Below are 23,088 nucleotides of genomic sequence, written 5' to 3' on the forward strand. Positions count from 1 at the left end.
ATTTTGTCTGAGGGAAATGTATCCAACAATGAAAATATAATATATCAAAGAATAATGAACGATGTCTTCATTTGTATGGGAAGATACTTCTGAAACAGTAGGAATAGGTGGCAGGATCAGGATAAGCAATCACCAGAAGATCTCTCTCTCTCTCTCTCTCTCTCTCTCTCTCTCTCTCTCTCTCTCTCTCTCTCTCACACACACACACACACACACACACACACACACACACACACACACACACACACACAGTACATTTGGGAATGCAGGAGGGAGAGGCAGTATGTATGGCATAAGAATGCAACAGGGGGACTGGCACCAGTGATTCTGTGCAAGAGCATGATGATGACATTGAGAAGTGGGGTTGGGTGGGGTTCACAGAACAGAGGAAGAGGAGCCTGAAGGAAAGAGAGTGTAGGTGCAGTTAGAGTCCTGGGGCTGGGTGACAGAGCTGCTGTTGCGCGAGGATCCAGAAGGCACAGGTTGTTAAGCAGTCAGTGAAACTGAGAATGTTGTGCTTAGCAGCAAGTTCCGCGTACAGGTTGTCCACTCTGTATTTCGCCACAGTTTGGTGGTGACCATTCACTTGAGAGGACAGCTGCTCGGTTTCGTGCCCACACAAAGTGCTCTGCAGAAATTTCAGCAGAGCTGCTGTATGACTTGTCTGCCTGTGATGGGAGTGGTCTGGAAGTTACTAATTAGGTGTACCACACAGATCTTGCATCTGTGCTTTCCACATGAATATTGCCTATGTGGCAAAGGGTTGAGAGTGGGTATGGCATAAGGATGAACCATGATGTGTGTGTGAGCAGCAGAATACCTCTTCAGACAGGGGGGGAAGGATTGTGGGTACGATGTTAAGATGTTCTTAATTTCCAGGCATGTTAATACATAAAAGAAGAGCTGGTGAAGAATGAGATTCAATTATAATGCGACCAAATGCTACAGGTGTGTACATACATGATCAGAAGAAAACAGTCCAATGACCTGTCAATAATGAATTCTTGAAATGTTTGGAGGTGGAACCAACAAATGATAAAAGTTGGGTTTTTGCATAACAAAAATGCCCAAATATACATAAACACAGCTGAAGGGAGATCACTGATACCTGGATGCTTCATTATGAGAATTCATGCAGTCACAAATCGTTAACTGTGAGGTAGCCTATGTCCAAACATAACGTGGCGACACTATTCATCCACTCTACAGTCCAGAACTGAAATAGCCAACAGTACGATATTTTACTTGAAAATGTTAACTACGTGAGAATTCTGTGGTGCACATAATAGATAGAAGTGAGATGATTCTCTGTGCAATGAAGTGGAAAACGATGTGAGAAACACACATATGGCTAGTAAATGTATGCAGTAGAATGTGAAATTTTACTTACTATATATTTCAGTGTTGAGGAAGATGGTGGTTCCAGAAGGAGACGGTAATAACAGTGCTATACAAGGACTGATTATGTGCAGGTGTTTTATGCCAAATTATTGTGTCCAATGGCAAACTCAGAAAGATTAAATACATGTGGAAATGAAGACGGGTTTCTTAGGTCAATGTGTCGGGTTCTCTCAGGTTAATGTGTTGGCTAAAACAGAAATGGAAGTAGAAAGGATACTGAAATTAAACTGATTATTTTAATTAATATGTATTTTATTTGTAGTGTAGTTATTATTTTCCATGTTTGTGATTTGTTATGGTTTCAGCTAGCCATAGAAATATTTCATGTATCAGTACCAGTCAATGGAGAGACTGGGATAAACTACTGGGAGAACAGGCAATAATTTTAGGGTCAACTTGTATATTATTGACATGAATGAGAGCATGAAAAGAGAGAACATCTGTGACACCATAACTGGGAAATTTTTTGGAGCATTCCTGAACATGAAATACAGAATAACTTCTGTCAGATTTATGCAAAGTGCTACAAAATGTGAACCAATACAATGTAGGGTTGCTTTCTGCATCACACACAGAACCAAATATATAATATATTGAAATATGACTTTCTGTACCTGGTATTTGGTGGCTTTTGTATTGGAACTTGGATGATATGAAAATATGCTGTTTTAAGGCATTAACACATTAAAGATGACAAAACCGCATTTTCTGGATATGATTTGGTATAATTACATGTTGAGAAATTATATGTTGATGGCTGAATGTGCTACCACAGTAAATGAAAAAATACAAATACTTAGACAGGAACATGAACCTCTCCAGAGATTTTATTCAACCAATTTCTGTATGCATCCTCTTCTGATCATGCAGAAATAAAAACTTGACTTGAAACAGGTTTGTAATGTATGTTGGCAAACAAGGTCAGAATACAAGCTTAGATGATAAGATCTACTTGTACTCAGGCAGTGTATCACTAGCCCACTGCTTTTGCATTTGAATACGTATGTTCATTTCCTCGTCACCTTCTCACAAACATGTGAAACATTTGCTAGCTGAAATATTTAGCACGATAACTGAAATTTTGTTAATAAAGAAACAGAATATTTTTAAAGCTCCCCTGCATCTTGGAGAATCTCTTAAGTTAATGCAACTATTTCACATATCAAGTCCTGGATGGAATAACAACAATGTGGAAAGGATACTTTGTTACTCACCACACAGAGGAGGCACTGAGTCACAGACAGGCACAAGGAAAAAAATTGCTAAAATATTAAGCTTTTGGACAAAGCCCTTCTTCCAAAATAAGAACACCTACACATATTTACAAGAGCTCAACTCACACACACATGGCAACTGCATCTACTTATGATGCAAACAGCTATCTGCTGGGGAGTGTGTAGGGGGTAAGGAGGCAGGATGGAGCAAGGAAGGGGAAGGTTAGCAGGATAGGGGTGGGGAAAGATGCTGTTTTGACAGTGGGAGCATGTGAGAATGCAGTGGGGAGAGGAGAGGGCTGCTAGGAGCAGTGTTGGGAGGCTGAACTGAGGGAGGGGGAAAACACTGGTAGTAGTAGTGGCGGGACAGAAGAAGTGTGTATTGTAGGAGTGGGAGCAGGGAAGGGGATAGGTGGGTGAAGGACAGGGACTAACTAAGGTAGAGGCCACGTGGGTCAAGACAACGAAGGACATGTAGTGAGAGTTACCACCTGCAAATCCAGAAAAGCTGGGGTTGGTAAGAAGAATTCAACCAGGCAACTTGTTAACAAGCCGTCTATCAGAATGGTTGAATGAGAAACAGATGAACTACCTAGTTTCTGAACATGCTGCCCAACATGATGTGGTCCACTTTAATGATAGCTTCACAGCCTGTGCTATCTGTGTTTTAAGTGGGATTTTTCCTTTCAACACAGACCTTCATTCCCTTAACACATCTAGCCTCAAGCTTCACTAGTCCCTGTCCTTCACCTACCTATCCTCTTCCCTGCTCCCACTCCAGCAATATATACTCCTATTCCACCAATGCTCTCATTATTCCTTTCCTCTTCTCTACTCCATCCCAGCACATCCTCCTGACACTGCACCTAGCATCCCTCTCCTGTCCCCACCACATCCCTGTATGTTCCCAAAGACAGTACAGTCACCTGTACCCCACTGTCTCTCCTCTTTCCTGCCCCAGACGTCCTCCTTACACCCAGTACCCACCTTGGTAGATCGTTGTTCACATCAGTTGCAGATGTGGTGCAAGTGCACATTAGGCTCCAGCATCCAGACACAGTGCTCATGGGTGTGCAAGATGTGCTTGTCCAAATGTGTGTGTGTGTGTGGGGGGGGGGGGGGGGGGGGGCCTTAATATTTTAGCAGTCTTTTTCATTGTGCCTGTCTACAGCTCAGCACCTCCTCTATGTGATGCAATCTATCCTTTACATGTTGTTGCTATTTCATACGTATCCATTTTCAGAAGAAAAATTTGTGTCTTTGTTGCACAACATGTAGGTACACATGCTGCTGCTGCAGACCACTGCTCTCATAAAGAAAGTTGTGAAGCATGTCACATGCATGTGCTTGTTTCAGAGTACACTGGTATGAAAACAGCATTATGAAAAATAATTAACTGTTAGCCTTGCAACACTGCAACCCACAAAAAATTACAAGAGGTTGTTGGAATTCTAACTTACTTATTTGGAAGAAAGCATTACTTAACTGACACAAAGCCAAGCTGAAAATAAGTCATGGTCCTAGATCATGACTAACATTTATTAGAAAAGAGTAACCAACAATCATAATGTGAACACACAGGAAAAACCAAATAATAATGTGCTAACATGGCACATTTTAGAAGAAACAACGGACTTATTTTATTTTCCCTATTTGCCCAATAAGACAATCAGTATCATTATAGCACAACTATTAAATACAGAACACCCTTTATTGCACAATGCTTTATTAAGCATTACAGGTTTCAAAATTTCTTCATTAGGCTCAATCTGTGGAATAATGTGTACAAGGAAATTAATTATAGCAAATATGTACATAGTAACATAAGGAGGCAGCTTAGTATTCTATACACAGAAATTTCAATTAGTATTGTACTTACATTTCCAAATAAAAATTTAGTAATTAATGTAATACAGTTCTCATTTTATCCAGACATTTTCACAGTGCTGTTGTCCATTTGAAGGGAACCAGTGCCAAACTGACTGTAGCGATTAAGTTATCTAAGAAGTAAATAAAGACCGGTAGGTGGCTCTAGCATTAATCACAGAAATAAAGTTAAAGAGTAAGTTTACAAAGAACTATACATTGCTAAGAACTACATGTCAGAATACTGTGAACAACTTGAGAAAGCTACACTTATGCTACTTTTACGGAGGAGAAACTCATATGCTGACAGCACGAAATGTGCATCATTACGTAGCACTGTGAACAATATCACAGAAATAATCGTTAGTCAATAATCAAAACATAAGACACATTGGCAGCCATTAACTGGTGTGGTACAAAACAAACATGTATCACCAAATGAGGTCATATTACAACAACTGAACATATAATAAATGACATACAACAGAGTCATTTTGGTGACCCTATATTATTGGTAACAAGCACACATAAAATGGGGGACTACTATTACAAGAAAATGGATTTTTTAATCTTTTTAAAAAGTTTTTTTTAACAATCTTTCAGCTGTTATCAGTTTACAACCATCACAAAATAAAAAGTTACAAGAGTATGACCAACTGCATATTACAATAGACGACCAAATAATGGATGACATACAATACAACCGATCAGTACACCTAGGTAAGTCGCAACAATTTGAAATGAAATAGAAGTTAAAAACATCTTACCATATGGTGGTTGAGGGTGTAGATTTAGGATCATTAGGTGACAAAAAATTGGTGCCAATGCAATCATACTGCTACTACGTTTACATTGTACCACACCAAGTAATAGCTGCAAATATGTCTTCTCTGTTGATTACTAACTACAGACTACTTCTGCGAAGTTCACAATGTTACCTTATGACGCACATTTCATGTTGTCAGTGTGAGAGTTTCCCCTCCATAAAAGAAGCATAAATGTATCTCTGTCAAGTTGTTCATGAAGTTCTGACATGTTGTTCATCACAATGTTTAGTTGTTTATAAAATTACTCTTGGACTTCATTTCTATGGTTAATACCAACGCCACCTACCAGCATTTGCTCTCTTTTAACACAGCTTAATTACCACAGTCAGTCTGGCACTGGTTCTCTTCAAATTGACTAGGCCCTGTCAAATATGCCTATATGAGATGAAATCTGTATTATATTCATTCTATGTGCTCACTTTTATGAGCTTTTTACTAAAATTTTATTTAAATCTAAATATGATACTAATTGAAATTCCTGCATATGGAGCATTAAGATCCATACTTACGTTACTATGTACATATTTGCTATTGTTAATTTCCTTGTACACTTTATTCCACAGCTTCAGTGGGATGATGAAATTTTGGAATGATGTAATGCTTTTTAAAGGACTGCGAGATCAAGTGTTTTCTATATTTCAAAGCTGTACCAAATCTGAAGGGTCACCTGCCTCTACCACAGATGGACTTCTCCATCAAATAATGGAATACAGTCATAGTGTGCTCATTATAATCAGGGCCCATAATTGTGCAGATCAGCTTAGTGCTGGGGGGTATTGTATGGGATAACTACTAGCCAGCAGGGGAACTGCTGTTCAATAAATGAAGTTTCTTCCAATACACACACACACACACACACACACACACACACACAGACACACACACACACACACACACACACACACACACACAAACACACAAACACACAAAAGCTTCACTATGAAGCAGTCAACCTGTACATAACACACTTTCAGCCCCTATCATTCTGTATAAAACAGTGGTAGATAAAACAATAACTAAAGTGCAGTTGCTGGAAGCTCACAAGCAACCAAGGCAGCTGATAACTTCAGAAAAATGAAAGTGACTTGTCTAAAGTTCAGTGTGAGAAAGTACATTCTATGTAATGGTCTTGTTATCCTGAACACATTCAACACAGCCTAGACAATTTTGCTTTAAAGTAAAGTGCTGTAAATATACTTTTCTTTAAAACTCCGAATCAATAATTGCAAATATTTATAAATAGTTCTTTATGTTTCTAACATAAAAAGTCTTAACACAATGGTTTAAAATTTTTTTATATAAAATAAAAAATGGAACAAATAACAACAATTCTAACAGAGTTGCACAACAGTTAGGCACATGAATGAGAAGTTTAATCCTGGAAATTATTTACAGTATCCAACTTTCAAAGCTCAGCTTCAATGTTCACAACACTTGTGAAAAATGTTTGATATGTCACTGACAAACCACACAAGAATAAATAATTAGGAACAAGGAGAAACATTCATTCTTATAGAGTTATGACTCCAAACAGTCATACCAAATACAGTCTCTTATCCCACCCATGAGTGTTTAACAACACAGATTAAAGGCAAATCAATATTGTAATGATAATTGCAGTGGCGTAAGAAGGTCCCCGACACCTTGCAGCACTATTGCAAGCTTTCAACTGCAAAGCACTAATGGCTGTGGGCGTAAACAGGAGTCATCTACAGAGCTCTGACAACACCGAGGCATTTCCAAAGGGACATTTACAAAATCTCATTATGTTACTGTGTGGTAGTCCCATAAAGTTGCCACACCCAGCGCTCTGCAACTGTCAAGGATCAACTTACGCTGACTCAACTACAGTTATTTTTATGAAATAACTTTATACAATACAATCTCACTTTCATATAGGAGGTGAAAAATGAATATTGAGTTTTTAAGCATGGAAATGCATTATGAAGTAAATTAACGGGGTCTGGTTATAGTTTATAATTTACTTTTGTTCACCGATTTGTCCATCTTATGACAAGCTTATGCCCCAATCAAAGGATACAACAGACTTTGTCAACATGATGCCACTTATATGCAAACAATTACATGCCCTTCAACTATGGCTGAATGTTCTGTCAGCACAGACAGCATCATGTGATTCCTAATTTTTTATTTTTTGGTAGATCTTTGATTTCATTACCATTTCTTTCTACACTTAAATCAATGACTGTGCACATCCCTCTTTGTTTACTATTACTAGTTTCTACAGTATTTGGCCTGTTATCAAGGGAGATTATATTGTGCTCTTCATCTGTGAGTATTCTCGTTGCAGAAAAGGTATTACCCTCTTTAATTCCATCCTCTACGTTACAATATTTGAATGCATTCATTATACGTTGGAGGCTTCCATCTACTGTTCTGCTTTCATGTGCCAGAAGGTTGCAATTTTTCTTCTGAACACTTTTATTTTTGTATGCCGACTGTTTATCTACTTCCTTACCAAGTTTGATAGGTATTTCACTTCTAGAAATTCCATTCACAGATTCACTTGTTATCAACTCTTGTCTACTTTCCCTTTCACATACACTGATATTCCTCTGGAGATTTAAAGGACTACCTTCAGGAAGTTTGGAATCAGCAGGATATGTTTTATTCAGCAGAATATCTGTGTCTATACCAACCTCATCAATGAGAGACTGAGCATATGTCTCAAATTTTCTTTCCGACATCTCACTATAAACATTCACCTTGCCACACCACTGAAAGATGCTATGGCTCAGAGATGTGCATGTATTGTTGAGAGGGCCACCATCCTGAATGAAATTTGTTTCCTCACTCTGTTCCTTAGTTTTTGAAGGTGATTTGATTTTTATGGTGGAACATAGATCAATGTTTAATTTATTGTCTTCTGTTCCCAAATTACCACTGATTTCATCCATATCCCACTGCAGATTATCAGGAGCTGCACTGTCTGCAACAGCAATACTATTTGTTGATCTAGATCGTGTCAAACATGTGGAATCTGTAATATGGCATCTTACATTTCCAGCACTATGGGGCTTAAAATGAACTGATTTCATAACATCTGAAGTCTCCTCAGCTAACATTTCACCTCCTCCAGCAAAATCTATTTGATTTGACCAATCAAAATGATCACTGAAGCTAATAGTAGTTGCTTCATATGAGTGACCTGTAAAACTGTGATTGCTTCTTAGATCAACTGCTGTTTCACAGAATAAATCATCCAATTTCATGTCCTTAACAAAATGCTGTTGGTCCAATTCTCTACTGAATGAACTGCTTATATCAGCAGATGTACCGTTGTATATATCATTAACATTTACACACTTAGTCTTTGAGGTGTCAGTTGCATGGTTAAGGATACTGTCTGGTTTAGTGTGTATGCTCTGCTCACTAAAAACAGAATTTAGTAGAGAAGTTTCAGATGTATTTACATGTTTGGGTGTGGCTACACCTGAAGACAGTATCTTTGGATCTTCCATAGTTTTAGTTGTGTCACCATCAAATGAATTAAATGTGAGAAAATTATCTTCACCAGTGCTAGTTTCAAAGTTAGTTTGATCTAACACAGTTTTATTTTCTGGAACATGCTGCTCAGGTTGCTGACACGTGTGTTTAAAACAATACATGCCATTTTGAGTAGTACAGACTGAATTACATGCATTCTCACAGTGTACATGTTTTATAGACATGTTTGTGGCCTCTTTAAGCTCATTGCAATTTATGTGAGGCAATAGGAGGTTTCTATTTAAGTTATAATGAACAAATTTCTCAGACTTACTCTTTACCTTCTGAAGCTCAGCAGAAGGTACTGGAGCTGACTGTCATTTGACGCATGTTGGAGACAGATGCTTGCCTCCCAGTTCACTGAGACGACGATGCTGGTATGTAAGAGGTGCATTTAGCCTTGAATCTGATCTTCGATAGTGCTCATTGAAGTCCAGACGGAAACTCAATAGTTGCAATGTTAGTTCTGGTTGACTTGTCAACATGAGCAGAAACTTCTTCACCAAATCCTGAAAATGCAATAACTACTTTGAAAAGTCAATAACAAAAAGGGTTGTTACTCAAACCTGAGGAAAAGGTGGGAAATTAATTGTCAGACACTGTAGAACATTTGGGTGTTTTTTGAAATTCTCAAATCCTTGATTGTCATAATTTCATTTAAAACTATAAAATCAGGCTGAATATTATCACAATGTAATATTTAAATAATAAAATATTGCCAGTTGGTATTTTTTGTGATCATTCCACTGCAGTTGATTGTGTAGATCATGTTAAACTCTAAAAAAAACTTAAGGTATCTGGAACTGATGGCTTTACACACAATTGGTTTGAATCAAATCTGTGCTGAATTTAAAAAAATGTTGGAAAAGTAAAAATTTTAGTGGATAGGAAGAAAACACACACATAGTTCAGGTCAGTGACTAACGTGTTGTTTGTTGATACTCAGTTCAGTGTCGCCATCTTGTACTCCTCAGTGCTAACTTAGATCTGTAGTGTAGTGGACGTGTTGCACCTTGTTTATTGTAAAAATTTGTGGTGGTGGCTTCAAAATGGAAAATGATGGTCATTTTAATGGTCGAAAAACTTAAAGCTTTAAAAAGAATAGACAATGGTGAAACTTTATTAAAAGTGGCGCAAGATTATAATGTTGGGAAAACAACAGTTGGAGACTGGCAATGGAACTGCAATGAAATTGTGAAGTGGTGTTCTCAGCGAGCAACCTCGGCTGTTTTGGAAGATCGGAAAACCATGAAAAAATGTGATTATGAAAAAGTAAGCGAAGCTTTGCTCCTATGGTTTAGTCAACACAGGGATAAAGGTGTACCCATGTCGGGACCTATTTTGCAGGAAAAAGCCTTAGAGTTTATCAACGAACTAAACGAAGGTGAAGCCGATTTCACAGCTAGTGTAGGCTGGCTCGATAGATGGAAGAAAATATACGGAATTCGGCAACTTAATGTCTGTGGTGAAAAGCTTTCAGCAAATTTTGAACCTGTTCAATTGTTTAGGAATAAACTTCACAAGGTATCGGACAGGGAAAACTTAACAGGCAATCAAATTTTTAACTGTGACGAGACTAGTCTCAATTACAAAATGTTACTGGAAAGAACATTCGCGTCAAAGGCTGAAAAGGCAGTGCCAGGCTACAAACGTAGCAAAGAAAGAGTGACAATTCTTGCATGCAGTAACGCCACAGCAAATTTGAAAATAAAACTGTCTATGATAGGGGGGGAAAAACCAGAGCATTTAACAACATATCTAAAAATGCTTTACCGGTTAAATGTTACAACCAAAAAAATGCTTGAATGAGCTCAGACATTTTTGAAGAATGGTTTTTTAACAAGTTCGTGCCACAAACTGAAAAGTTTTTGAAAGCAAACAGCAGGCAAACAAAAGACAATTACTAACTTCTTCACACAGTAAATATCTATTCAGTCTAATTTGATTTGTACTGTATTAAATGTTTAATTCATTTGGCCTAATTTAATTTAATTTTTGTGTTCTTTTGTATTATTTTCCGTATTATCCGACCTTCCCGCTTATCTGATCTTGCCGCTGCCTGTTTAGGTCGGATAATCGAGACTCTACTGTACCACTTGAGAGAAAGCGAAAGAACAGATTCTAAATGATATTTTATAAACAATTATTAAGTGGTTGTTGGACAATGGACTATCTCTCAATATTGAGGAAATATGCTATATTCAATTATGTTCAGAGAATAGTGTCTCCTCAGCAACTGATGTAAAACTAACAGGAGTCAGTAAAATGCCCCAAATTTTTTGGTGAACAAATTGATGAAAATTTTAACTGGAAGAAGCATATTATTAAACAATTTGTATATTTTCACTCAGTAATGTCTTTATTGAGAAAAAAAGGCTATTAAAGCTGTCAGAGGCTCAGAAAGGAGTTCAGAAGGCAGCAACAAAAATTTTTCATCATTTGTACAATGCCATACAATATCTGACAGGTAGCAAAGCAAGTTTTAAATCTAACCCAAAATCATTTCTCCTGGACAACTTGTATTCCATGCACAAATTTCTGTTTAAAAATTGGTACAAAAAAGGAAACATGTTTGTAAGTGTAATTACATGAAAAGGACTAAAAAATAATTTTTTCTTTAATGTTAATATTAATCATGTACCACATGCTGTTGCAATACAAACAGCAGGCACCACCAGCAACCCGCACAACATGTATCACAGTGGCAGTACCAAGGACCGCAGGCTGACAGACCAAAGACCACTCAAACAGGTGAACCGCAATGCCAGACCAACAGGGACCAGCACCAAAGGCTGGGTCAGCACACAGAGACAAGCTCGTAGATACAATCAGTACACACAGTCTGAACTATTTCCTACTTTCGCAGAAATCGACAGGAGCCACTCACACTTGGGTATCACTCCAGTTAGCAATTATTTACCCTTGCACTCTGGCTCTTGAAATCAGCTCCAGTGCAGCAACCAGCCCCCGAAAGACTTCGCCAGGAGATCACTCGCTGCAACGAAGATGTCTCTCCACTATGTACATCACCAAGGGACCAGACTTTGTCAATGTAACAGTGTCGTACTGGGAGGCCTTGGTATACACTGCTTCCCTACTTCTTCAATTCAATCTAGACAAATTTCTCATATTCTCTTATTAGAACTTCATAAGCGAAGTATGACTCGAAGAAATTCCACGTGTTTTGACTCCATTACAACTTGTATACTTTAACATCTGCCTAAGACTCCAGAGTTTAACTTTTGGTTGATATTTCCGAAGTTAACTCGTTCAAGTAATTGGGAAACTTTACATTACACTTTAGACTTTAATTTGGTCAAACTTATGAACTTTAACTTTGTGGGACTTTGAAGTCTTTTGTCATTAATCACTCATTTCGAGAAGACCCTAGTTTGTTTGTTTCTATGGAAGTTATTGATTGTGTTATGGAAGAGCCAATGGCATTACCTGTGTGGCATATACTTTGTTTGCAATAAAACTTTTTAATGGTGCACCTGATATATTTTTTAACACATTGAGGGACAAAATGGCTAAAGCCTTCATGAAAAAATGTCTGGGGTTGCCTACAGAGCAAAGATTGTACGCAGTCATGCAACTCTTCATTCAAAGCAAATTCACAGCCATGTCTTTCTTCAGGGCTCCAACTAGATGTAAAGCACATGGGGAGAGACTGGGACTGTATAGGGGACATGTAAGGGCTCCCCAGTGAAACTTCTGCTGCATAACTGAAACAATCTTGGCAACATGAGGGTGATTTTATCAAGAATTTGTGGGATTTCCACTGACTGATTTGGAAGATAAATGACAATGGCTGAAGTAGAGAGGATATAAAATGCAGGCTGGAAATAGCTACAGAACAAATCTGAAGAGAGAGATTTAAGAGATATACAAAGAAGAGATATTTTAATGTTTGATATAAATTTAAGTGTTGGGAAACTTTTTCTTGAAGTATCTGTCAGGAGCGTAGCCATGTATGGAGGTGAAATAGGGATGATAAGTAGTTCAGATAAGAATAGAAGCCTTTGAATGTAGTGTTACAGAAGAATGCTGAAGATTAGATGGGAACAGTTAATCAGTTTCTTGTTCCATAGACTAAATTCATGATAAACATTATGATGTCGAAGGTGTCAACAGAACAGTGTGCTTTTGTGTGTCTGTGAAATTGTTTGTGAATATGTGTACTTTCTACTAGAAAAAGAGCCAGAGCTCAAAAGTTGGTGAACACTGTTTTCTGCTAGGTGTTTCTATGTGCCACACATCAGTCTTCTGTAGGCGAATAATTGTGTTGCCCTTATTTCATCTATTTAAACATAGAACACTGACACACAATGAAAAAATAGTATTTATATGGCTACATGCTGGCCAGTTAAGAGTTTTTTTAAATGACCTATTATTTCTATTCAAGAGTCCCTCTAATGTATAGAAGGAGTTGTTAAGAAGAAACATCTTTAATTTACAGTTGAAAACACTTCTGATATCGATGTTTAAAGCTTTCCCGGCATACTGATTGTTCCATAAAAACATGGGAGAACTGCCGGACGTCCTGGCACGACGTTACTGATATCCGGCAGTTCTCCCGTGTTTTTATGGAACACTTCTGATATCAGTCAGACATATTTCCATAGATACACTGTCAAGGAGATAGACAGCTACATATGTCAACCCTTTCTGTTCTGAGGATACAGTCATTAAAGAGTAATGTCGATCATTTTTCCTTATAGTGCTGTATTTGTGAATATCTCTGTTACTTTCTGACTTAGATTGATTGGTGATAAGAAATTTTTTAAGTGAATAAATAATGGAATCAGAAATGTGGCATGTAATGTCTTGTATTTCTTCATTAGCTGCCACCAGACCACGTATATTGCAGATCCATATATTATAAAAACGGCTCCCTGTAACGTTTCACAAATTTCAACCACCAACACATCTGGCCGAGACAGCAAATCCAGTTCATCAAAGCAACAAAAAAATATCCATATATTTAAGACACTTAGTGATGTTTCAGTCTATGAGCTCTTCAAGTGAAGCAAAACTATGTATTTATGATATAAAATGAAGGACTTTACAAATTTGTTGATTTGGTGTTGGTAGTTTTTCACTTAATTAAAGTTTTCTCGTGTTCAGAATCCATCATTGTACTTACATGTTTTGCGAGATAAATAAAAGCATGTACTTGTTTATATTTATCGGTTGATTATAAATGTTAAGAGACTAGAAAGTGTTTTAGTCCTCACACTAAGTAATGTTAGGTGGGACTCAGCACAGCTTTAGAGAGTATGCTTATGCTGCAGCCCCATGGGTGCACATTGTCGGTACACCTGACTGGCTATGCCCACTGACTAGCCACACAGGCACTTTTAACCTGCAGATTCATCACTGGAGTAGCATGTGTGTGGTTCCATTCTGGGTGTGAATGGAGTCACTCATATGTACTTGTTGAGAAAGAGCCATGCCCCAACATACATGACTCTACTTGCGTGTAGGGTAAGTGCAGCTGCAGTGCAACTAGGCATATAGGTGTAGTAAATGCCCCTTAACTGACTTCTCACCAAATTCTTAGGATAAAAGTAGCCAAGCCTAAACTTATTAGCATGTCCACCATATGATTTTTTCGGTTTCAGTTTTCATCAATATCCACATCCAAGAACTTGGAACTCTCTAACCTGTTTACTGCTTCTTATTGCTGCACTGTGTTAACAGAAGGTTGGATATTTCTGACAGTACAAAACGAGATTAACAGTGTTTTTTTTTCTTCTTCTTTTTTTCCAAAGTTTAAATCTAGCTCATTTGCGAAAAACCCACATGGCAACTTTCAAAGAAACATCATTTAATATTTACTCTGTTGATGCTTCTTTGCCTAGCTTCACAACAATGCTTGTATGGTCTACAAAAGGGCTAACTCTGCCTCAAGATTTGAATAAAATGGCAGATCATTAAGATAGAGTAGGAACAGTAGTGCACCAATGATTGAACCCTGTGCGACTCAGATTGTAATTTCTCCCCATGCTTATGGCGTGGAGCCCCTCTGTATTACTCCAACAGGTAACTTTCTGCACTCTGTTTCCTAAACAACAACTAAGGCAGGCATTCTCCGAATTACATATTCCATAAAAACTTAACTTCTCTAATAAAATACTGACACAATCAAATGCCTCTGATATGCTACAGAATATTCCAAATAGTGATACTTTAATCATTTGATTTAAAGATTTTATTATGTGCTGAGTTAATGTATAAATAGGTGACTCAGTATAACGGCCCTTTTGAAATCCCAACTGTGATCGGCTAAGTATCCCATTACTACACAGGTGGCTGACAACTTTGTCAAACATTTTAGAAAATGATATGGGGAGTGACAATGAGCAGTTGTTATTGATGTCTGTAAAGTAACTCTTTTTATAGAAGGATCTAACAATGGTTTACTTCAATCCCTCTGGGGAAAGGGGGTGGCAAAAAACAGACAGGTAAGAAAATGAAAGATGTAGGAAACTAAAACAGAGGGAAAAAAGAAGTAGTTACTGTGAAGAAATGCTGAGATGGAAGAAATTAACATAAATTAAGGTCAGGTGGGTGGCGAGAACCAAGGACATGTTATAGCACTAGTTTCCCACTGTGGGAAAGGGAGTATGTTAGTGAAGGTCTATGCCAGCTATCTTGACACATCTACATACAGCGTCTGCCATCAAGATCCCATCCCTGTAATTTAACCTGACCTGCAGTACCTCCTTGAAACCTCAGGTTCCCACAAGGACTAACACCTCAAACCACAGAACTTCTCACCCACCAAAACAACGCACCGCCACCTTTCATCTTCTTCCTAAGGAGTCACAAACCCACTCACCCTGGCTGTCCTATAGTTGCTGGCTTCAGACCGCCCACCAAACAAATATCTGCGTTAGTTAATCAGCACCTGCAACCCGCAGTACAAGGACTTCCCTTCCATATCAAAGATACTAATCAACTCTTAGGTTGTCTTAAGTCTGTGCCTGTCCCACTGAGACCACACACCTTACTTGTCACCATGACGCCACCTCACTCTATACCAACATCCCCCACTTACACGGTCTGTCTGCTGCTGAACATTTCCTCAGTCATTGTCCACCTGATTTCAAACCTATGATGTCTTTCCTATTCACCTTAATCACATTCATACTTACCAATGACAACATCACCTCTGAGGGGCTGATGCAGAAACAGATCAGGGGAACAGCCATGGGAATCTGGATGGCTCCTTCTTATGCCAACCGTTTCATGGCTCGCTTGGAGAGGGCTTTCCGGGGACCCGTAAGTCTTCAGCCCCTGGTTTGGTTTAGATACATTGATGACATCTTTACCAAATGGACTCATGGTGAATCTCTGAATACCTTCTCCCAATTAATTTTCACATGGTCCTATTCCGAATTTCGTGCCAACTTCCTTGCAGTTGAGCTCATCCTCACCAAAGGCCTGCTACATTCTCCTGTCCACATTAAAACTACTAACAAACAACAGTTCTTACGTGTTGACAGTTGCCATCCTTTCCATGTCCAATGTTCCCTCCCATACAGCCTTGGCATCCAAGACAAATATATTTGTTCAATTGTGGGTTCTTCACACCAATACACCACCATTCTCATCTCAGCCTTCACTGGAAGTAACTACCCCACCAGCCCAGCTCAAAAGCATATTGCCCAGCTCAATTCTGGTACTGCTGACCCTCCAAAAAACAACTTCAGAGCACACCACTGATCACTCAGTATTATTCTGGTCTGGAATGTATGAATCAGCTACTTCGACAAGACCATGACTTTCTAAAATCATGCTCTGAAATTAGATCCAGTCTGTCTGATATTTTGCCCACCACACCTAGAATAGCTTTTCACCACCCTCCTAATCTACGCAATACTCTTGTCAGACCCTATGCTCCTTCTGCACCCATTCCCTACCCTATGGCTCCTACCCCTGTGACCCTATTTCCGCTGCAAGACTTGCCTTAGGCACCCTCCTACTACTACCTATATCAGCCCTAGAACTGGCAAAACATATACTATTAAAAGGAGAGCCATATGTGAAACGATATGTCATCTATTAGCTACTATGTAACCACTGTTCAACATTTTAATCGGCATGACAACCACCAAATTATTAGTTAGGATGAATGAGCATAAGCAGAGGGTGTATTCTGGCAACACACAATATCTTGTTGCAGAGAAAGCTCTACAACATGATAATCATGATGTCAGTGCCTGTTTCACCATATGGGCCATCTGTGTTCTTCCCCCAGATACCAGTTTTCAGAACTCTGCAGGTGAGAGCTAGTGCTACGACATGTCTTCGGTTCTCTCCACCCACCTGGCCTTAATTTATGTTAATTTCTTCTGTCTCAGCATTTCTTCACAGTAACTACCAATTTCTTCACTCCATTTTAGTTTTCTACAACTTCCATTTTCTTACCTGTCTATTTTTTGCCACCCCCTTTCAACCTGTTATGTACAATGCACGAAGCTTTTCACTCTTATTAACTCATGCACGATGTTACGCAGTAATCTCTGTCTTGCACCTTTAAGGTCTCAGGTTTTCAAATCTTGTCCAGTGCCGTCCCCAACAGCCAGTTGTTCCTTCTCATCCCATCTGGTAAGTCTCCACTGACCTGCAATTCTGGGTGACTTTCCTGGAATCTAACTCTTTTCCTAGACCTCACCAATCCCTTTTTCTTCATTCCTCTCCTTCACCTTTAACCCTTCTGCCTGAAACAGGAGCCACTGGCTCAGACAGCTTGCCTAATTATAACCTCCTTTTATACGTGTGTCCTGCCGCTGCTTAGTGAGTAGATTTTTTATCTATCCATAGTTGTCAAAAATTGATTGATTTCATTATTATATTTGTTGGAGCAGTGACAGTGGCTGCAGTAAACGTGTGAAAGGTTGCACCACATACAAAACTTAGCAAACACCAGTTGGGTGATTTGCACGTGCCAAGCAAATCATGCCAATGCAAACACTGATCCACTAGTAAGTGTTTCCCCTCTTCACCTGTCACACACTGTAGTGGCTCACAGCAACGGGCAGGAGGGGATAGTTCTCTCTTAGATGTGGAACATAGTCGGGACGAAGTGTTTGTTACCTTGACAGTGACTAAGAAAGATGTAAAATTGCAACTGGACACTGGTGCTTCAGTTACACTTCTGAACAAACTTACTTATGAATGCTTAGGTTCACAAATACTGAGTCCAGCTATGCATGAGTTGTCAGCTTATAATGGACAGGAAATTCCAGTTTTAGGAACTTTCAACACCTGCCCTTCAGCAGTGTCTCAGCACCGGGAATCTTTCAACGCTTTTTAGAACAATGGCTGCCAAGGTGCCTTCTTGCTCAAATTATCTCGATGACATCGTCGTGTCTGGATATTCTACAGAAGAACATTTAGGCGGTCTCGAGCAACTTTTTCATGTGTCGCAAAGACAGGAGCTCTTTTTTTCGAGACACAAACAGAATATCTGGAACATGCCATTAACGTGCACGGTATTCACCCCACCCAGACCCATCTGCGAGCCATCAAAGATTTGCCGGCTCCCAAAAATCAAAAGGGACTGCAAGCATTGTTAGGCAAACTGAACTAATACTTCAAATTCATTCCTCACACATCTCAGATCACAGCTATGTTTCAGAAGTTAAGCTGTAAGGCACACACACAGGCATTCATACAATCATTCTTCCCGCTCTCCGTATGTGAACGGAAGACGAAGAAACCCTAAAAACTGGTACCATGGGATGTACCCTCTGCCATACACCTCATGGTGATTTGCAGAGCATTGATGTAGAGGGATGTCCCGTTTGCATGGACTATGGAATGTCAGATGGCTTTTGATCAATTGAAATGAGTGCTACTTAGTAACACATGCTTCATTCATTTTGATCTGGGTAAACCTGTGGTGTTTGCAGTTGATGCTGCTTCTATTGGCCTAGGCACTATTCTGTGGCATCATGTCGGAGCTCGTACAATAGCATTTGCCTCCAAACTTCTGAATAACACCCAGGCAAAGCAGCAATGCCGATCATTTACAGTGTAACCAAGTTCCATCATTACCTTTATGCAAGGAAGTTCTAATTGCAGGACTGCCACAAGTTTCCCCAAGTGAAATTCCCTGATATGTCCCTGATTTCCAGACAAGCTTCTGCATTTTCCTCTGTGAAATTTTCAGATCGCAAGGGTATGTAATGACATAAGTTGACAAAAAATGTAAGGACTTCTGTCTTTCTCCCCTTTGTGAGCAAAAACCTTACGTACTAATATCAACATCTTCTGTAATGAATTGTATTTAGTTGGAGAAAGCATGACAAATGGTCTGTGTGTTTCATTAAGACCACTGTCATTATTTCATTAAAACAAAACACATTTGGTGACAAAAATACGTATTTTCTTGGGAGTTGCAAGACAGATTTAAAATACCTTCGTTGATTTCAAAAATGACCTCAGAAAAAGTAAGCTTCTTGAAAGAAGTGTACAAGGCAGGGAAGAGCAGTGTATACCAACACTATAGGGTGACCAATAAAATGTTGGTTCTACTATATTCATTATTGTCAGTTATTACCCACTGTGTTATGTCTATTATTTTAAAGGTATCGTGTGATTTTTCTTCTGAGAAATATATTAGTACACAGCGTACATACCACCAGTGACTGCCACAATTTTCTTCTACTTATCGTCCATGCTTTCTAATATATAAATTATTTTTGAAGTGCCAAAATTACTAGAACAAATAAAATGTCTATAGAACACTGCACTGTACAATGTACTTAGGCTGAGACAGTTGCAATTCCTGGAATCCATTGCCCATGGTCTCTGGCCTGCCAAGGAGCACCGCACTCCTGGATCCATGGATAAAACATTAAAGTCTGCCGCATTATGTCACATACAAGCAGACCCGGCCAGAGGGCAGATTGACCAGACTTGATCTGACGAGCAGGGCTTGCACATCAGAGGAAACAATGAGCTTCAGATCGACAAGCCCAGTCTGTTAAAGAAACCTGCAGAAATGGCCTGTGAAGTTGGCTCGTCGTAGAAGTCCACTCATGTGGCCAGCTATTCATGTCACAGACACCATGTTGATGAAATGAGACCACAGTGATCAACCCAGATAACTTGCGCAAATACCCTGAGAGTCAGTACTAACGAGGATAGGTATCAACTCACTAAGATGATCACTGAGCTGCAGACAGGCACATAGGAAAGACAATCGCATCCTCATAACTAATTTTTCAACCATAGTCTTTGTCAGAAAATGAGAGCGCACACACACACATTCACACAATCACTCTGACACAACTCGTGCACACATGACCGCCATCTCCAACCACTGCATCGACAGTCTCTGAGAATCAGAGCCAAACAAACCACTCCTCATGCCCCCCTGCCTCTCGTTGGCAGCTGTTAGGCTAGTGACAAGAAGTGGTGAGAGCACTGACTGCAAGCTGAGGGGAATAGTAAGAAGAGAAACATTATGAATGAGGGAGCAAGGGAAGCAGTGCACGTACTCAGTTGCGCACAGCCAGCAACGATGCATGACATCTCAGTAAACAAATCGTATCATCTACAGAGACAAAAACAAGATTTCTCCAGTGCCCCCCACCCTCCCCAATTTCCCTAAAACATTTGAGATTCCCTGATTTCCAGAACTTGTGGAAGCCCTGAACTGGTCAGAGACCACAAGCCACTCACTTCACTCTTCCACCCAACCAAACCTGTTCTGCCACATATGGTGCAGAAATTGCAACAATGGGTTTTATTGCTGTTGACTACAACTACAAAATCTTGTGCTTATCTACAGCTCAACATTCCAATGCTGCTGTGTTCTCAAAGTTACCGGTGCACAAGGATGATCAGTTCCACTCCTCCAAAGCATTGTGTTGTCAGATAGATGCTCTGGATGCTTCTGTAGTTCACAGTTTTCCCATGAACTTTTGTCACATAGCACAGTAGTCAGTAGGATGCAGATTTAAGCAAGTTACTGAATTACACGTGCACAGTGTGGCCAAGGGGAGTGAAAGACATTGTTCGGCCAGAAGTATGTCGATACTTCACTCACCGTCAGCCGTGTCAGTGCAATTGTTAGACACTGAGAATGACCTGGCCCCGGGTCATCATCCCACATATCCTTCAGCATGATGGTGCATTAGGAACACTGGGCATTGTGAGCAGAAAGCATCTTGCTCAGCACCATAATTCTTGTCCAGGGGTGGATGCCCAGACTGAAGACACTACATCATGCTGCACCGCTTGGGAGGTGCAACAGGCAGCTCCAGCTCAACAATTTTCTGACTGGCCACACCCCAGAAGTCGTGGACAAGCATCCACATTGATTTTGTTGGTCCTTACTGGGACACACTATTGGTTTTTGTACTGGATGCCTTCAGTCATTTTCCCTTTCTTGTTCTGATGAACTGTATTATGTCGGCTGGTACTCTCAGAACACATACTTCTATTTTTTGCATTGGGGGGTTGCCGGAAGTTTTAGTGTGCGATAATGGATCTGAGTTCCCCTCACAGGGATTTGAACAATTTTGCATGGCCAATGATACTGAGTGAGAGACCACAACACAGCTCCACCCACAATTGAATGGTGAAGTTGGACCTTTTGTGCAAACATTCAAGGCACAAATGAGTAAATTCCATGGAACTCTTTCACGGGAGCACGCCTTGCAACTGTTCCTGTCCTCCGACCATGCAATGCCTCCAGATGGACCTTCCCTAGCTGAACTCCTGCACGGCTGCTGGCACTGCACCCTACTCAATCTGCTGCACCTACCAATGAGGAGCATCGGTCAGCACTAAGATTCTTATTTTCAGATTTGGGGCATGTTTTTGGTTTCCTTCCCAGCAGGATCGCTGCTCAAAAGACAACGGAACCAGCTGCAGCCTCTGAGATTCTGTGATACTGCCACTACATTTCGTTTTACAGATTCAGTATGCAGCCAGAATCAAGGTTTGCAGCCATTCACCATGGACCAGATGGCTTCTCAGCCTGAGGCACTTCCCATGGAGGTGGAGGCCTACGCCTCCCATGAAAGTGGACATGACCTCATCCCTGATGCCATCATCACAACAGTCCATTTTGCCATAGGCGATATCTCTGCACCCTGCAGCCTTCCTCTCTGAAAGGAGGTCCTCCAGGGTTTGAGACTCCAGCCCTGGATGCACATGTGCACCTTCCTTATGGTTTGCTAAATGCCAAGGAGCCTGTCACCAGCTTCAGTCACAGTTCCTGTCCAATCTGTTGTGCCTGTACCTGGACCTTCCCCTCACCATCAGTTTGCACCACAACCATGGCCAGGAGATTTGGGGGGGTGGGGGGCAGGAGATTGGTATCATAAACACAGCATGCACCACTAGGCAGCAACCACAGACATCAATAGGTTGACAACCCACTCCAGAGATGGCATATAGCACAGCTGCCACACCGAGAGGCCACAGTGGCAGTGGCGACAGAGGAGTGATATGAGCAAGCCCCCACAGCAGGGTAGGTAGTTTGAAGTCTACCAAGAAAACAGTCTTCTACTTGTGTACTTTGTGCTGCATTGTCTGCTTGTAGTGAGCCCATACCAGCCTGTCTCCAGTGAAAATTCTAGTGGGACAATAGCTGCTTACTATCCAGCCTTACCTCCTGGAATAGTAGTTGAACTTCAGGATCTGCTGTCTGAGCCAATTTGTGTGTGTTCTTGTCAATTATCATTATCAATGTTTTTGTGTTCTCCTCTCACAGTGTCTCCCTCAGTGCACTACAAATAGTTAAGGGTGGTAATGAGTAAAATCTCCTCTTGTGGTTGTATCAAATGTACAACAGAACATCCTCTGTACTGCTTCTTGTGTACTGTTTTGCTTCCTGTTCTGGACCACTTTCACCAATTTCCTGATGCTATGCATGAACTGTCTTTTGTAATGCTCCCATTCTCTGTAATAGAAATAATGTCATCTTGTATGGTGCCTTTCTATGTCTCTGTTTTAAAAATATCACATATTAATTTTAAGTCAAACAATGGAAAATCCAGGATGGAATGTAACAACACGAGAGAAGGAAAGTTGCTACTCACCATATAGCGCAGATGCTGAGTCGTGATAGGCACAATGTTGGTGCAACATCTTATGTCCCACTTTACTCCCGCCGATATATTAAGCCTGTAACTTCAAACTGATCATGCTCCCTGTGTCAGTTCCCATATTTTTGCAGGTTATCTCCTGCACTTTTCATGTGCCACACGATCTTACATCTCTAACTACGAACCCCTCACCCCCCC

General features: G+C 40.0%; 1 protein-coding gene across 14 annotated transcripts in view; it reads right to left on the reverse strand.

Annotated features, from left to right (window-relative positions):
* LOC126331098 (gamma-tubulin complex component 3-like) overlaps positions 1–23,088 on the reverse strand; it is a 271,857-nt gene that overhangs the window by 26,130 nt on the left and 222,639 nt on the right. For 7 of the 14 annotated variants that reach the window (XR_007563253.1, XR_007563254.1, XM_049996443.1 and 4 more), the window contains one exon: positions 9,090–9,324. Coding sequence is in view for 12 of the 14 variants with exons in the window: in XM_049996443.1 (XP_049852400.1) it covers positions 9,133–9,324 (192 nt within the window). In the remaining 2 variants the exon portion in view is untranslated. Of the gene's footprint in view, positions 1–9,089; positions 9,325–22,454; positions 22,746–23,088 lie in introns of those variants that run through there. The other 7 variants (XM_049996444.1, XM_049996452.1, XM_049996446.1 and 4 more) reach the window with 2 other exon arrangements.

This window comes from Schistocerca gregaria, chromosome 2, assembly GCF_023897955.1.
Source record: "Schistocerca gregaria isolate iqSchGreg1 chromosome 2, iqSchGreg1.2, whole genome shotgun sequence".
NCBI classification, from domain to species: Eukaryota; Metazoa; Arthropoda; class Insecta; order Orthoptera; family Acrididae; genus Schistocerca; species Schistocerca gregaria.